Below are 18,182 nucleotides of genomic sequence, written 5' to 3'. Positions count from 1 at the left end.
TTTTGTAATCTGAATGTTTATGGTGATCGTTTGTTTTTTGGCTTTAGCATGCATTAATTTAAACAGCTGAGTGTGTTAGACAGTATATTCCAGTGGGTAGAGCCTGTAGAAGTGCATTTACACTACATTTGTGTGATAGTGCAGGTGTCTTAGTTATACTCAGATATAGTATTTAATACCACATGGGTCTCTTTCAGTTTATTTAGACATGGACAGCTCCTCATGCTCAATTCATTCTAGTAGCTGTCAATAGTGTGGTTTATGGTTTTGTCCTGAGGATTTGAGGCCACTCTTATGTCTATGCTGGAGCTCTGTTGAATGTTTACACCACAGGTATTGCTGCACAGGACTCTGAGAGTTAGGAGGGAATAATTTTGACAATGGTAAAGAAGAAAAGAAGAATTAGTGCATTGTTAGAGATGTTAGAGAACTGTGTAAATCCATAATTAAATGTGGTTTGTGTAGATACTAAAGATACCAAACTTGCTTTGTCCTTGTTCATTTTATTAAGCAGCTTTTTATTTTCTTTTTAGAACACTGGCATCATTCCAAGAATATAAACAAGAGATAGCAGCTTTTGCAGTAGTGCTTATGGTTATTCTCCTTTGTCTGTAATAACTGTGTCGGAATTCTTGCTTCATATTACTCTAAGACTGGTTTATTTCACGGCACGTGTTCAACACACAGACGCGTTTTATCAATCAGTGGAATATCTTTCATGATTAATTACTCAAAGAGGTCAAGCATGTTATGACATCATATTTTCGTGTTTGGGTGATGCTTTAGAGGATGTCATATTGCGTAAGAAGTCAAAGACAATACATTTTGATAATTTGCTGTTGGTCTATGATTTATTTGTAAGTGTACTAATACCTGTTAATATGTTCTTCACCTAGGGATTGTGTAGTGGTGCATAAATTTATGCTTGTTCTTTGCAGCATTTTAAAGTAAAGAGTGGGTGTTTCCTTGCATAGAGAAGCTAGTCAACCAAAGGCTTGTCAGGGTTTGAAATGCAATACTCATCAGTGTTTGTGTTCCTTGACTCAGAGTTGACTGATGATTATGCCAGTGTGATCATTAGTAAACCCTTCTGTGTGCAAATTAAAAAAGACATATTTTAGACTTATGTCTTATGAAGGCAATGTTCTCTGGTTCCCATGCCTGGAAAGGATGCAATGCATATTCTACTATACTACACCCCATGGTACCGAAAAGTTCAGTGAAAGCTAATAATGCTAAAACGCGAAGGCTATGTGTGTGAATGATGTATATGTTTTTCTCTTATTCTGTCCGTAAAATATGTTCATAGTGCTTGTTGCTTAAACAAGTAAGTCTACTGTAGTAATTTTTCATTGTCGCACTTCAAGTTGTGAACTCATTTGACAAGATGTTTGTGCATATCTGTATATGTGTGTTATACAGACAGCTTGTAATTCCACACTGAGCTAATTTTCCTCTATATTTAAGATTATTGTAAATGTTTCACTAATCTATCTTAAGCCTTCAATGTATAAGCACATTTCATTGTGTCAGGCAAGAGAATCAACAGAACAAGTTAGTGTAAATGAGTTTACCCTTTGCAGTTTTGCCTGTGAGACTTATGGGGTTGTATTTAACAGTGAATTAATATCATGCATGGTTTTTGTTTACATCCTGCCTGGATTCTCTCTCATAGAACATAGCTTCTTTCCTCATTTCCTCTGTACTTAAGAGTGTTGTAAATGTTTCATTCATCTTTCTTAAGCTTCCAATTTGTAAGCACATTTTATTGTCCCAAAGTTGACTGTAGGTTGAGTTTATTGAGTTGGCTAGACCTGTACTGTTTGTCCACTCATGCACATAGAAAAAAAAAGAAAAAAAAAGAGATGGTAGATATGGACTTGCCTGTTTTAAACCTTGTAGCATGTCATCTTTGCGAGTCACTTGCTGTACATTGAAAAACAATTTCACTAGTTCTTATTGTGATTGAATGGTATGGCAATGAGTGAAATATGAGTTTAGAATGCTTAATGATAAACTGGTATATTTGGCGTAGTTGATTTGATGGTCACTCAAAACTAGAATTGACATTGTAGAATAAATTAGCCAATATGGTGCAAAGTAAACTAATTTATATACTGCAGCTGATTGGAGGAGGCATGAGGGATCACCCTCTGACCTTTCTTCTTGGACTTTTACTCAGAACTCAGTTTGGTCAATTGATTGAACTGCTTGTGTATACTGCCACTCACACTGATTCACTGAAATCAAGAAAAATGTTTCAGTTTAGTACCTTGTTTTTCTGCTCAAGTCTTATGGATTCACTGTATGGTTACTTTTTTGGTCCAGTTCAGAATTAAATTAAGTCAGATGGACATAGTTTAGATAATTAGAGTGCCACTGTTAGGAAACTGAAATTTCAGGAAAGAACTGCAGTGTAACAGAGCAGGATGTCCTCAGGGTAGGATTTGAAAATAAACGTTTTTCATGCTTACTGTTGTAACCCATGAAATAATGTAGTAGGCATGTTCAATATGTGATGGGTTGAAATATGACTGATTCTTTTCAGCACTTTTAACCTAGTTTCAGCCAATCAGTGAGGATGACGAATAGCACATGTGTAGAACAAGACATGCAAATTCAGTTGCCACCTTCTTTCACCTTCCAATGTCCCAACTGTGGAGGGAAACATTATCTCCCTGGGTTTGCCTCTAACTGCAAAGGCACCTTTTTGATGCAAGAAGTCACTTAGGTTTGATGACTTGAAGTGCATCCTGTCTGACTGATCCTCCCCAAACATGGTCAACTATGCTTCAGGCTCATGAACTCAGTGATGGGGGCGCAGTACAATCTGTCTCTGCTCCCATGTGAATGAATTTTTGAAATCAATAAAAAATTTAAATTTGATACTTCTTGAAGAGGCACCTCTAAATAAATGTTGTGGTTTCAAAGGTCTTGCCCATTGCTTTGTGCATTGTCATGTGGATGTATGAAACAGTATGAAAAAGCATAATAAGCCCTCTGGCTAGATAAATGAAATCCAGATCCACCACGTCTTTAGGTTTGTGAAAGAAAAATGTTGTATTAAAACAAGATTATATCTCATAGCCCACACAGAGAGGATGTGAGGTAGTCATGCTCGTGATTTAGGACAGGGTTTGGGAAATGTTCTGGGATCAAATGCTTTACTTGGACATTATTTGATTTTTCCCACCAGAGGGGCTTTGGGTTTGAGCCCTAAAGGGGATTGTGAGCTGCTTTGTGCAGTGTAACAATACAGATGTGATGGGATAAAATGCAAGACAGACAGAGAGATTCTGCAATTTGTATCCCCTGCTCTTTCTGCCAGAGTGACTCTCATATTTTTACTGCCACCGTTATTGTAAAGAATGGGCCAGTGAGGACAGAATTACTCTCTCCATGTACTGTTGGACATTTAGAGCCTGGGGCAGTGCCCCTTTTGCCAGACTACATAATGTGCTTTTACGAGGGAGGAGAAGGTGATCTTACAGCCTTCATAGAATTGTGTGAAAGGAAGGACTGCTTGCCTCATTCTTTTATCCCAGTTTTTCAGGATCAAACTGGGAGAAGAGAACAGACCCAGCCCCTCTCCCTGCAGAATCTATGACATAATTGCTCTAGCCACATGTCTGAGGTGGCTGATGACTCATAACATTACAAATCAATAAGCCTATTTGAAAAAGTGAAAATTTAAGCTGGATCAATAGGAAAATGCATGGCTAGCAGTGTTTGTGTAGATGTACAGTGGTGTTTGTACATGTGCATACCTTTATGTTTGAATGTTTTTGTGTTCATACATGATTTTCTTGTGTGCATATCCCAGTGCTGACCCACTTTGGTGTGCAAAAATTTGGTATATGGTGTATTAGAACTTCTGACCAAGGATAGGTAACAGAGAAGAGCTCTTTGTATCACTTCATTTTACTGACAAGAGTGCAGGCAAGTCTTGTTTTTTTTTTTTTTAATTTGTTTTTAACTGCCATCATTCTGCTCTTCATCACAATAGATGCTGAGTTGTTACCTTTGCTCCATCTTTCGGCATGTCATACTCTTTATTGTTCAGAATGGAAAAACAATAGGCAGTCTTAATTGTAAAACAGCAAGCAGTTTGTCTTTGTTTTAGTTTTGATTCCATCACAGATTCGAGTCCAGTAAGTGATGCATTATCACCAACATCAGTTGATTTTTGAGTACACATGCTGCGTTTGCTCATCTCTGCACTCTTCCTTGCAAGTCAGCAAAAGGAACCCTATAGTGGAAATGTATCATCTGGCTATATGAGACTAAAGGGAGCTGTAAAAGTTTTGCATTGTTAGTTTTGTGTGAGAGTTTTGAAGATGTGAATGTTTCTGTGTATGTTTGCACTTTTAGTGGATTTCATACATCTGTGCCTGCGCGTGTATATTTACATACACATATGTGAATGTGTATATTCGCAGTTCTATTCACATTTCGATTTCTATGTGTGTATGTTTGTGTGTACAGTATATATGCTTGTTGTTTCTTGGGTGTTTATGCACACTTTGCAGACAGCACTTATTCAGCTCCCACGGCTCCAAAGGAAAAGCCAACAGTTACTCCCCTGAGACAACCTCATTAATGAGCTAATCAGAGTGTGCGCTGCTTTGGTGTGGATGGGCCTCGGGAGAATCTGTTTTTTATAACCAATTACGAGCCCATAGAAATAGAATCTGGATAAAGGCATCAGCGACGGGAATGAGTGATAATCAGGTAAATGTAACTGAAAGCATACGTATTGCAAATAATACACAATATGATGTACCATGCTCAAAGACAGATTGGCAGTGAATCAGGTTGCTTTGAAATGACGTCTACAAGTCTATGGTTATTGGGCGGTTTCTCTTTTGTTTAAATTTACTACTGAGCTGATTGAAATTTTGTCGCATAAAACCATAGTTATGTGGTGGCTACATTTATGCACAAATCCCAAGTTGAAATAAATGAGACCACACAAACATGTAGAAGAAAAATGATTAGCAATATAAAAATGTAATTAAAATAGTATGTATTCCTACACCTTGACAAGCTCATGAAACATCGTATTGGATTGCTCATGTGAAATAGTTTTTACAACATGGATAAGATGTGACTCAACATAGTTTCAGTACCCATGCTCTACAGCATCTGTTTTCACCTAGTTTCTCCTTGAAGGACAACCCAATCCGTCTTCTTTGGTCTGGTACCTGACAAGGTATCAAAGTGGGCTGAAGAATGGATTTTCCCTTCATTGAGGCCAGTGTAGTCTGACACAGATTCTGCTCTCTGCTATGTGATAGCCTCCAGTGCATTGCTGTCAGGTTGTTTCAGGACTGTGGCACTACATACGGTAATCCTGCTTTTAATGACCTGATCTTCTAGCTCACTCTGAATAACTACCCAGAAATGGCCCCTGAAGAGAAGAATCACTTGATCTCTTTCAGATGTTATGCCTTTGCTGTCAGTTATGTCTTTCAAATCCCAGTTTTAAGTCCCCATGGATACTTTATTGGGTTCGCTTTAGGAGGAAAATCTGCTAAGTGTTCTCTATAGTAATGCAGTCATTTTAAGAGGGTGTCACTGCAAATGTCTTTTTTAGGTGCATTTGTGCATCAACCAAAGCTGTTACTTACTGGCAACTTATTTGGCACTAAATGAGTCAGTAGCTTAGTTACATTTTCAGTCTATAAACAGCGATTTACTGTAATTCAAAGCTACAGATTTCAGTTTTTCTTGCCTGTAAAACTTCACAGGAAAAAAATCTTCTGCCATCCTAAGTCTCGTCTCTTCGAAGCCCCACTTTATCTCTTTGTGGAGTCTCTGGTTGACATTGCGTGCAGCTATAGCTTTCTACAGGTCCTTAGTAGAATACTCTGCTATTCTATTTCAGACAGCAATAATGAGTAGCGTCTGCCAAACAGTGTTCTTCTGTCATCCGTGGTATCCAGTAAAGCTTGGGATATTTTTCTACTTTAGCAATCATGAGACAGTGAGCTCTAGCTGCATTGGCTTCATATTTTCTAAAGCCACCTACAAGGTCTTTCACCATCAGGTGTCTGCTGGCTAAATAGACAGTATGGCATTTCTCCATGACAAATTAGACAAGACCACACTTTTGGAATCTAGACTGATCCAGAATCAACTTTATTACTCACTTCATCAACCTAGCACAGCGCAACAGTTTTTTTTTTTTTTTCCCTTAATTTTTGGTAGTCTGCTTCTTTATATAAACTTCATAAGCAGCGACAGTGTCACATAGTGGAACGCTGGCAACACTGTCCTTGTGGTAGTTTGCAAAGAAATCTGTACATCCTTTAATATCTGCTCAGGACGGGAAGGCATCACCAACACTTTGGTTTATTGGCAAAGCTTATTTATTGTTGCCAGATGCCACATTTGCAAAAACAAGCCTGACCCGTGCTTTATGTTTCTGCCTGCCAGACCCAAGCTGAGTGGACACTTCAAAGGCATCTTGATACACAATGCATTAAGCACAGAGATGTGTAATATCGGTTTAAAACAACACATAAAATCCACATCACTAGCATACTATATATCCTGGAGGATGTCTTAAGGTTTAATGGAATAATGCACCTGCTGCTAATACGAATGTATTTGCTGCTTCACTAATTCACATGGAAAAATGACTTAAGTGAATCTGGAACATAACCAGCATATATTGCACAAACTATTCATTCCCTGACTAATTTTGGAAATGCATTCACATTATATTTTATTTCAAAACATTTTTTTTTCCTTTTCAAAACACCAGTGTTGCGTTCCCAAAGTTGGTCCTCTGTAAATGTTCCTTTGAGAACATTTACTACATTCTTTACATTAGCCTCAAGGACACCCATGGTAACCAATTATGTGCTCTTCCTATAACATAAATATACCACACATTTTCAGAGAGATACCATACATACGAAGTAAAACAAAGCCAAACTGATTAAAGGAACGGACTCATCTGAACTTTCTGGTGAAACCTCTAATTGCTCTCCTCATGTTTCTGCAGTGTGATTATGACCCAAAACCTCTGTCTGCTGATCAGAACCATCAGCCTCACCTCTCGCTTAAGCTTTATGGCTTATGAAACTTAGCACAGAGCAACCGTTTCTTTTTTTTGTTTTGTTTTGTTTAGTTTTGCTTTGTTTTGACAAATGTGTTATATAAATTGATACTAGGGTGTATTTCTTTGTCACAGTTTCTGAATGGACCGTACATTGTTCTGCCCTCTTTAATGTAAACTTAAAATGAGATATTAAAAAGTCACCTCATCTGACAGTACAGAAATTCAAACATGATGCGTTAAGACATAATTTCAGTCAAAGCTGTGTGTGCTTTTTTCACCTGTACAGTTGCAGTTTTACAACTGCAACCAAACAATTACTTTCAGGGAGAGCAAATTTGAAAATTTGGTATTGGGAATGTTTTGATGATTTTTCAAATGCCTAAGGAATGCGATTTTCTTATTGCGCAGATGTCTTTGAAACTGTCAAAGCAACATTTCATGACAGCCAATCAATATTAACAGCCAGCTACATCAAGTACCATTGAACTGAACACTTATCAAGCTTCAGTCTGATAGATATAACTCCCCTCTGGAGAAATACTAAGTAGTCCGTTGATTATTGACCATAAGTTAAAAGATGAGAGGCACAAGCATGTGCTTCAAAAAGATACAGGCTTTGTTTGATGAAGTAAACACTTAGGTCTGAGTGATGCAAATAGCTAGACAGCTAAATGAAAAGTTAAGTGCTCTCAATAAAATGTCAAAAAGGCTTGGCATATCCAAGAAAGCATTTGTTAAATCATGACCTTGGCATTAATAGGATCCATCTTCATTGAGTGTAGTTCAAAGATACTTAGCATCAAATTTTTCACATCCCAGCTGGAAAAGCCATTATGAACAAACACCCTGCTGAGTGCAGACATCAAAAATTAGATGGAACCGTCAGGTTTTAAGAGCTTAGATTAGCTTTAGGATGGTAAACTTCATTTTACCCTCCAAATAGTAAAATCAGAAACTTCAAAGCACAACTGACCGTTTTTATAGTCTGCATACCTGTAGGGTCATGGTCTTGAGTAAGATAGACAACACAACAGTTTTAGATGTGACCAGTGATGTTTGAAGTGCAATATCTCTGACCGACTCTGTAGGAACGGTATGCTCTGGATTTCTCACTTTTGGATAATGAGTTTCATAACTCTTTCTCTTCTATTCATGGTTTCCTGTATGAATTGTACTGCTGTACTTGGCAAGCCAAGTCCATTTTATTGCAGTAATGTGTACTTTAAAAGAAACTGTCATTTGAACAGACTCATCAAACTATAGCCAACCTTGCTTACAGCTAACTGGACTGATAAATATTGATTTACAAAACATTTAGCAAAGAAACTCACCTCAATGTGTGTTAAAATATCTTGTTAACTCTACGGAGCTAGCATGGTCAGCTGACCAGTTAACAATTTGCTTACAAGGTAGCTAGTTACCTAACTAGGTAAGCTATGTTTTTGTTGATAGGTCTCCCTATATTCATGCTGGCCTATGATGAGAACACCTTCTAACACCAACTTTTTAAGTGGTTTAGCAGATGGAAATTTTCATATTTATGAGTTATGTTTTCAAACAACAAAAACAAAAAGTCCTAACAACAACAACAACAGAAAACCACTGTATAGACATTTATAAACATTCAATAATCAATAATAATAAGAAGAAAAAAGCCAACCTTATAAAAGGTCTTAAAATATGAAAAATTAAATAAATAACCAGCTTCCAAACACAACACCAAATTGCTTATCAGATCAGATTGCAAATGCTTAGCTCAGCTTTTTCTCTCTGCCTCATAAATGCTCACCTTCTGTAGATCCATTTCTTTTGGCCAATAGTATATTACCACATTATTAGATTCATCTGTATGGTGGCCATATATCCTCTGAGAATAGCTTACAACATTGTGTCAACCCTGGACAGTGGCTCCGCCGCTGTGACGCTGTGGGTGACCCAGTGTAGTAATCTTCACTATAACTCAGTTATTTAGAATCTGACTTGTATTCCGAGTTACTCAGTTTTTAAGTTTTTTCATTTTACAGTTAATGCATGGGCATAGCAACTGACAGTTAGTAGAATAGCATCTATGGTAAAATATATCAGTATTTATATTGAAAGCTACAGCTGCTTATATGTGCATTAATAAGACATTGTTATTGCCAGATGCAATACAAATGCAAATTAATTTCTGTGAGTGCGAGGAAAAATACTGTTGGTTGTTTCTAATGTAACATAAAGGGTTGTTTCCATTCTGTACATGAAATGTGCCTGGGGTGCCTATTGTTGTGAACATAGTAAGGACTGACTTGGTATCGCTGTGAAGTAATGTGGTCTGTAGGTCAGGTTAAATCAGGTAGGACGTGATTTACTGGCAGTAATCTCCGTATACAGGTACTGAGTTATTTATTCATACCACCCCACACACAAGAGAAATGTGAGTGTGGTGTGATTAAAAGAGCATGGCTGTACATCTCAAATCTTTACAGGTTTTTCCCATTGACAGAAGAGGTGGAGGAGGGGAAAAGCAACACAAATGCTCTTTCTTTGTTGTCATGACAGGTGAAAGGCATGTTGTTTCCCTCTGTGTCATATGCCTGTAATTCTGACATCCTTAACCACGTTGCGTGGTCATGATCATGATGTAAGGTTGTCTCGAGCGATTCTGTCTACTGGATTTGCAGTCTGTTTTTCTCAAGCGTTGCCTTGTTGTAGAAAATATGTTGAAGACACACAACGGTTATACAAAAGGCAGCTATAGTGTTGAGTGGAATTTAAAGTTACAGATGGTCGATCAACACTGTGTTAGTATCGCCAGTGTTTGATGTGGTTATAATAATGTTACTTTTTCAAGAATCAAGTCACATACTATAAATTGTTGCTTTTAAAATCAAGTGATGTTTATGTTTTTCAAGTAAGTGACGCTACTTTCACTCTTGTGTGCTTGAGCCATTTCTTGCATTCAGCTAAAGAATGGTCTCATGGAAATGTCTAAATTATTTCGCTACTGTTTTTTAATAAATGGAGAATTTCAGTGGAAATAGGCAAAGGAATAATCTCAAGGCAACCCTTAATGTGAAGCACCTAACTGACTTTCTCTGTGTAATGGTACTCCATTTGAGGACAGTATCAATACCGTATGTACATCCACAAGCAGAGATGTCAGTCATTAAAAAAATACTATGTTATGCATTGTGTTCTCCTCGTGGGTTTTTCATTTCCATAATCTGTGCTCTTAATAGGCTATCTAAAGATCAAAACATGCACAGATGAAAGGAGAAAAACATAGCATCAATATAAGTAAAGGGCACCACACACATGTGCGCCCGCACACACACACACACACACACACACACACACACACACACACACACCTAAGCACATATTTCTGAAAAGAGGTCATAGTCACTGGGTCAGCCGCAGGAAGGGTTAAAGCCATCATCTTGACCTCATTAGACAAGTTTACAGGAGCCTTGGTCAATGAAACAAACTCTATCTCTGTCGACCTCTTTCAGTGGACCTCATCAGACAGAGAACAGCATGGGTTTGCTCAGAACATTGGCCAAAGTCTGGAGACTCATGGAACTCATGGATTCCATGAGTCCCAGACTCGTATACACACCTTTACTCTGTGGGGTTCATATTTAATACATAGCTGAACAAGCATCTTATTTCACCTCTTCAGCTGCCCCAGTGAACTATTGATTGGCTGTAGACTGCATCTCACAGGATGCAGAGCAGAATGTTTGGCAATGAGTTCTCCTAGTGGACGTGATCCATGTTTTACGACTGATGATAGAGGGAAGAAATTTTTCTCATTCATTAATTTACTTTCGGGCCAGCAGTTTCGCTCCCCCAAGAAATAAGGGTTTGGAGAGTCAGTAAAGGAGAGAGAAAGACTGAGGGAAATCAGTCAATGAGCCATGTACTTTCTCAGTCGGAGAACATCTTAATATTTTCCGTCTCGTACCTTTAAGATTCAGGACTATGATGCAGATGCGTACACACACACACACAGCTCAAGGTAAATGCAGGAGTATGTCAGTAATTTTTCTGATATGTGGGATTTTGACCTTGATGGCCTTCCTTTTATTTGTCCCCATTATCCATAGTCCTCCTTGCTTCCTTCATATCAACCCTTGCGCTCTCTGTTTCTGTATGAGGACATACTAGCTACTCCTCATTCTTTTTAGAAAGGAGAATGAACAGGCTTGCAGTGGATATCACAACCTAAGAAGCTCAAAGTAAACATTAATCAAGGTTTTCTTCTTTTCCCCACTGTTGTTTTAAGTACTTGAGTTACAGAACCAAGAAGAATGAGTTCTCCCTCTTTATTGCTTTATTTGTTATATTAAAGCATTTTGAAAGACGTTGAAGCTGGATAAAAACATTTCTTTTGAGAGAAAGAGGTCACGAGTAACAGCACAGATCCTGTTAGACTTTTCAGTGGAATTCCAGAAGCAGACTGCATTTAATTACTGTGCCTGTTTATCTCCATTTGTATTCTGAAGTAAAGGATTAATGATTTATCAAGATGGAAAGACTTTATTGAAGACAGGGGTATTGCTTAGATGTATTAGAAGTGCCTAGGGCACTTATGGATGTTCCATAAGATATTTTGCAGTCTGGACTGACGAGACTGGTACATGTTTAGCCTGTCACTTTCTGTTCTATCTGTCTAGCTATGAGGTTAAAACGTTTACCCTTTTTACTGAGGTTTAATCAGTGAACTCTAATGATGCCCCTTGTGACTCAATGCACACAAATGCACATGACTAAGCTAAAATATCAGGCTATCAGTTGCAGGAACAAGACTCTTTTAGAATGTTTTAGACGTTTTTATGAAACAACATCAACTGCTACAATGGCCTTTCTTTGCAGGTCTCTGAATTTGGTGTTCTGTATTCTTTCATTTTCAGTACAGTGAGCTGACGACTACAGGCAGAAATCCTGATAATATGTCAAAATGCTGAACCTTAAAGAGCCAGGAATTCTTAGACTTTACTGCTCTCTGTGATAAGACTGCATCATTTATTAAAGGAGTGAGTGGTTGAGAGATAATATCATTATCATTGCTTGGCTGTTGATCCCATTGAAAAACAGGCCAAGTCAACACTGGCAGTTTAGCTCACATTCATTTGTGTCCACGCGTCCCAGTGCATAGTGGGAGGTCAGTGTGGTAATCCTAAAAAGAGGAGCATAGCCAGGCTGAGTGGCTCTGTTGTATGGAACAGACACAAATGTACATGTTGGCAGACAAGGAAGCCATGGGACGACGGGGGAGCTAAACAGATGAGACTCATGCCTGGCAGTAGGACTGCTTCAGTGATTCTAATGAAAGACTTTATGAGGCCCAAAGCCCTCAATCCTTAGCTAGTGAGAGGACTGTGTCTTTGTTCTGTGGAGACTAAAAAACACTGTAAATGAAGTAACTTATATGCTGAAAATGTTGTGACCACCTATGTTGAAACACAGTTTGATTGAGTTCTTATTTGTAGGTGTAACTGAATATATCCATAACTCTGTTTAAACTGTTACAGTCAAATTTTGTAGCCTTATTATTCATTGGGCATGATTGCATATGAAGATATTAAAGTATATTAGAATATGGTGTACTCTGGTGTGTGTTTTTTTTTTAAAATACATTTCTGCTATTACTCTGTGGCTAATTGTTATTCACAGTCAAGTACACTCAAGTCCATGGCTCTTGGATGCATATGCCATATTAATGGCCCTCAGCAACAGTGAAGTGCCAGCACTTAAATAGTGTGACAGTGATTATTTTGATATAGCTTTTAACTGAAGGCAGTGCTGTTTTAAAGTTAAACTCTAAATCTCTACCCAGCTTCTGAGTTCTTCTTGGACTGGGAAGAATAACACTCTGTCCCTCCTTCTCTCCTCTCCCTCTGTTATTATATCTCTGCCAAGCTGTTTCTATACTTATCTTTATCTCTCTGGTCTACTTTAGCTCAAACAGTGGAGTGGTTAGGGAGGGCCAGATCTGATCAGAATAACATTAACATGTAGCTTTACAGGATGCATGTAATAAATATGTGAATGTACCACGAATTTGCAGATTTTTAAGAGAGACTGAACCAGTGCAAATGTGTGGTATGGTGTGGTATAAATGAATTTAGGGATCTGAAGAGTGTATGAGTGGAAGATGTCAGAGAGACATATTGGTATGTATGGAAGGGTGCCAGATCTTCTCTTGCTGTCTGGAAGACAGCGAGGGTATCACAGACCTGGAAATGTGATACAGGACAAATAGAACAGCTCTGATTCTGTCTTTGAAGGTGACATTTGTTCCTGGGGAATAGTTCCTGAAAATGTCTGGGATGCTTACAGACTTCTCTAATGCATAGCACATTCATAATTATTCAATGGCCTTATAGTAATTTTGTTTTTGTTGGTAGGGGCTGTTGTATCAATAATATGGTCTATAGTCTAATGATAAAACATACTGAGAATGTTAATGATGCTCATCTCTGAAGGTACGAACATAAAATTAGGAGTCAGCCCATTGTGCAATGTTCACCGTTTCCTGGTTACTGGAATCAACGGTTTGACTGGTGTACTTGCTCAAAAAAAGTCCATTTCTATGTTATTTGTGCACTCCTCCACTCCCTGAATGTTACAGTTTTCCAGTTTAGTTCAGTATTCTGCCTGCAGCATTCATCAGATTGGGTGAAACTTGGACAATGATAAGTACATAGCCAGTAAATACTCTTTTCTGTATTTGCGGGAGAGATGCAGGGATAGGAAGCTCCGAGGAGCATTTACTTCTACACTGGGCAGAAAGGTAGTAAGAGCATGCTAAAGTTACAGAAGTGACTCTCAAGTTGGCAAAATGAGCAAAGTTAAAAAACTCACTCTGTAACATAATTTTGCTTGCTCTTATTATTGCCTTACACGTATGCGTCTGTTTCCTGCTCTTGCCATTGTTTCTTTCTCAAACTTACCTCTGCTGGCTTTCTAATTCATTGTTAGGGATTTCTGAAGTGCTATAACTGTGAATGTTTCTCTTTCCTCAAAGAGCCAGTCCCTGAAAGGAGAGAAAAATGACAGCTTGAATGTGATTATATTGGGCTAAACACAACTGGAATCTTGAAATGTGAAAATTAGCCTGCAGTGCTTGAAATTAAATATTTCTTCATCTTTTCCAGGTGACTCAAGTTTTGAGGCATCTGGGTCATCAGCCTCACCACAGGACCTTGCAATCTTGGCAACTTCATCACATCTGTTATCTGAAATGTTGAGGATGGATGAGGATCCTGTCTCGATCATCCAATCAGATCCCACGGGTCCTTCAAAGCGTTTGAGAGAACAGCCAGCTTTCTCATCTATACTAACTCTACTGGCCAGCACAGCCAAGAAGCCCCAAAACCTGATTCAGTTCAGAGCAACTCCAGAAAGTATCTCTACCAGTGACAATGAAACCAGCCAATGGCCTTCTGATTTTTCAGTTGAAAGAGCAAAACCGTCCTTTACATTTTCCTCCTCCTCAGTTCTGGTGCCCATCAGAAACCTCACCACCGTTTCAGGTTTGACTCTAAACAAACACCTGAACACTCTACCACCAGCCCAGTCTGAGCCAATATCTCATTTTCCAGTGTCATCATCTTCAAACGAACATTTGCCGGCACGCCCATATTCATCATCTAGATCATCATTGTCACCATTACAGTCTTCGGTTATGACATCATGGCCATTGTCTCCCATGACAAGGGCATCCTCTTATAATATTCCAACCCACTTAAGTTCATTTCCACAGAAAATCTATTCAAAATTAAGTGAAACCACAGAAGAGCTTTTGATTAACAAGTCACCAACTTCTATGATGTCTTTAGTAAACTCTGTTAGGCCTACTCTTCAAACAACATGGAGTACCAGTATTAAAAATAACATCACAAATGGCATTGCTGTGAGTTTATTAAAGCATATTGGATTGGATTTGTACCAAATGAACTATACTACACACACACCATTGAGCTCTATGATTGGAAAAATCACTAGAGCAAGCCTGTCAAGACTAGCAGAGGTACAGGCTAACTCATCGTTAAGTGCCTCAACAAATGATTTGTCTTCAAAGACTGCTCTGGGCTATTCCCCAAAAGGAACACTGATCAAGAGTATTGCAGACACAGTGTTAGGGAAAGACAGTACAACTAAATCTTCATCTTCTTTCCTTCTATCCCTCATCAAACCAACTCTTTCCATTCAGAGCCAAGTATCATTTCAGAATACTAGGTTGATTAGAGCTACAAATCAACAGATAAACAGAGAGTCAGCCATCTCTGCACTGCCTGCTAATCTGATCCACAGTCAGACCTCAGAAGCCACAAACATTTCAGCATCTGAAATCAAAAAACAAATAGTGGGTTATAGTGCTTTGCATCCAGAAACAACTTCAGTTACCTCGAATTCAAAGGAATCTCCCGCTCTTGGAGCAAATGTACCTCCTGTCATTTTTTCTCCTACTTTTCCCGGAGCCTCACAGACCCGATCAGAAACAATTCCCTCTAAAATTGAGACCTCACAAATACCTGGGAGTCTATTATCTCTTGGACATGTAACAAAACCTTTGGATGGAATCGCCATGACTGATAACTTAAGCTCTGGTGCACCTCCTTCCGGAGAAAATAATGATTCACCAGTGACAGACAGAGAATCAGTCAGCTCAATTCCGTCACCACAAATAAGCAATAATCCACTCAAAGCTACACCACATAATTCTCCCTCTGTGAGAATGATACTGTTATCTAGCGTCCCACAGGAATCAGCTCTCACTAGCTTAATGACTCCCTCCATCCCTACGGAGTCACCCTCTGATGAGAGACTATTGCCAAACATCTCGATTTCAGCAGTTCACCCATCTAATTCTTCCACAAAAGCATTACAGGTGATCTCCACATCAGCCAAACATATGACTTCTTCCCCAATGCATACTGAGCATAAAATGATTTTCCCTGAGACAGCAGAAGTGGTACTATCCAAAGCAGTGTCCTCAGCATTGCAGACCACAAAGAATGCATTTGCCTCAACTAGCTCTGGCACTGCTCATCCCAGCAACACTGTTTCTTTGGTAGGACTACATGGCACAACCTCTTTGAACCATGTTCTGTCTGCACAACAAATGACTGACAGGTCTGATTTGGAGCCTACAATGACAATGTTTCAAGAGGTGACCTCACCAAAACCTTTAATTACTGTCACCTTATCAAGTCCCACAGTAGCAGATGTAACTGTTGACTCAGTGAATGGAGTCCAGTCCCATACAGAGCCTGTAATTTCTTTAGATGGCATCACTCATAAGAGCACACTATCTTTGTTTCAGTCTGCTCCTGAGAAATATACACAAAACACATCTGATCCTTTTCAGTTTATGAAAACCGAGGATTATTTTACTCCAGACACTGTATATACCCATGAGAAAATATTTCTTAGGGATAAGACACAAAGGCTGAGCTCTGCCCATACCAGTGAGGAGTCTTATTTTTCTCCGACTGTCAGTCTCACATCCTTACTCACAACTGAAACTGCCAGTAAACCCCCACAGCAGCCCTTGGTTGAATTGAGCACCAATTTCGAAATCTCATCCACTGAACATTACACAGTATCTCGGACTATGGCTCTACAACCTGATAAAGATATTGCTACCAAAGTAACTTCCTCTAGATTTCATTCTGAAATACAGGAAAGAACAAGCGCACAGAGTTCACCCTATTATAAATTTACACTGAAATATAGAGACAGAGATGATTCAATTGACATAAAACCTCAAAAGCATATTGTAAATTTTTCAGAACCATATACACACAATACTGTATCTGATACTTTAACCACAGATCATACTTTATTTTTTGAATCTAGGCCTTCTCTGTCTCTTTTTGACAAAAGTGGAATATTTGCTGAGAGTAAAACACTACTCCACTCAAATCATAATACTACTGTCAGACCTGGAACAGCGTCCGGTAACAACATGTATAGCCCTGTTAAGCCACAAGAATTTAGAAATCATTCAAAAGAGGAGTTCGGAAATTCAACTGAAGTTAGTTTTGATCACTTTACTGATCAAAACACTTCTCTTCTTAAATTTCCTTTACCTCAAAAAAAGCTTAAGGATTTGATATCATCAACAGCAAAACAAATTTACAGCATGTTTACTGAGAAGGAGAGGTCTTTTAACACTACTGAGACCTACCCAAAAAAGTTGTTAGACGTGAGGTCAGGAGCTACTCCCTCTATGCCTGTGACTGGGCTATTAGAGCAGACAGAGCCTTCATCCAGTCAGTCTTTTACAACTGAAGTAAGGCTATTCTATCCGTCTATGAAAAATCTACAGTCTTTGCAGTTATCAGCTTTGACAGGGGCAAGAGAGGTAATGTACAACAAAGCTCTTTCAAAGCAGCCTGAATTTCACACGTATTCCTCATCTAAGAGCAGTGGAGGTATGAGCGTGTCTGAGTCTTTGACTGAATCTAGCACTCCTTCATTTCTTAAAATGGTCATGAAATCAATTACAACACCAGCCATCAAAGCAATACACTCAAGCTTGTGTATGAACCAAACGTCATGCTTATTTTCACAATTAAGAACCAAGATTCCAGAATCAAAGACTGCATTCTTGTCATTCCCAACACAGACATTAAGCACATTTACTGTTCCAATGACGACGTATGAGCAATCTGGTTTTAACAAGCCTACCTCTGTGAACCCACAAAATGTGGAATTGTCATCATCAATGTTTTTACCACCAGTAGGAACAGTCATAACAATTGCTTCATCATCATCATCATCCTCATCATCACTCTCATCATCATCATTCTTATTGGAATTAATCACAAAGTCACTTCTAAAAAGAAGTGCAACGCTATCATCATCATCGTCGTCGTCGTCATCATCATCATCATCATCATCATCATCATCATCATCACCATCACCAACTTCACTTACAAAGCCTCATTTAAAGGCATCACTACTGTCTGCATCATCTTTGTTACCATCATCATTGTTGTCATCATTATCAACAACAATATCACCAGCAGTGACCACAAAGATGCCATCAAAAGCAACATCAGCATTAAACTTCTCACCACTGTCATCAACAGTGCATCACTCTCTAGACTCAATC

At 38.6% G+C, this 18,182-nt stretch overlaps 1 protein-coding gene across 1 annotated transcript in view; it reads left to right on the top strand.

Annotated features, from left to right (window-relative positions):
* The first annotated feature begins 13,236 nt into the window (after positions 1-13,236).
* Positions 13,237-18,182, top strand: part of kiaa1549lb (KIAA1549-like b) — a 28,259-nt gene continuing 23,313 nt past the window's right edge. The window contains exons 1-2 of the mRNA XM_030794217.1: positions 13,237-13,301; positions 14,174-14,592. Coding sequence (XP_030650077.1) covers positions 13,237-13,301; positions 14,174-14,592 — 484 coding nt within the window. The remainder of the gene's footprint in view (positions 13,302-14,173; positions 14,593-18,182) is intronic.

This window comes from Chanos chanos, chromosome 2 (genome assembly GCF_902362185.1).
Source record: "Chanos chanos chromosome 2, fChaCha1.1, whole genome shotgun sequence".
In the NCBI taxonomy this organism is placed as follows: domain Eukaryota; kingdom Metazoa; phylum Chordata; class Actinopteri; order Gonorynchiformes; family Chanidae; genus Chanos; species Chanos chanos.
This window is presented reverse-complemented; position numbering and strand designations above follow the sequence as displayed.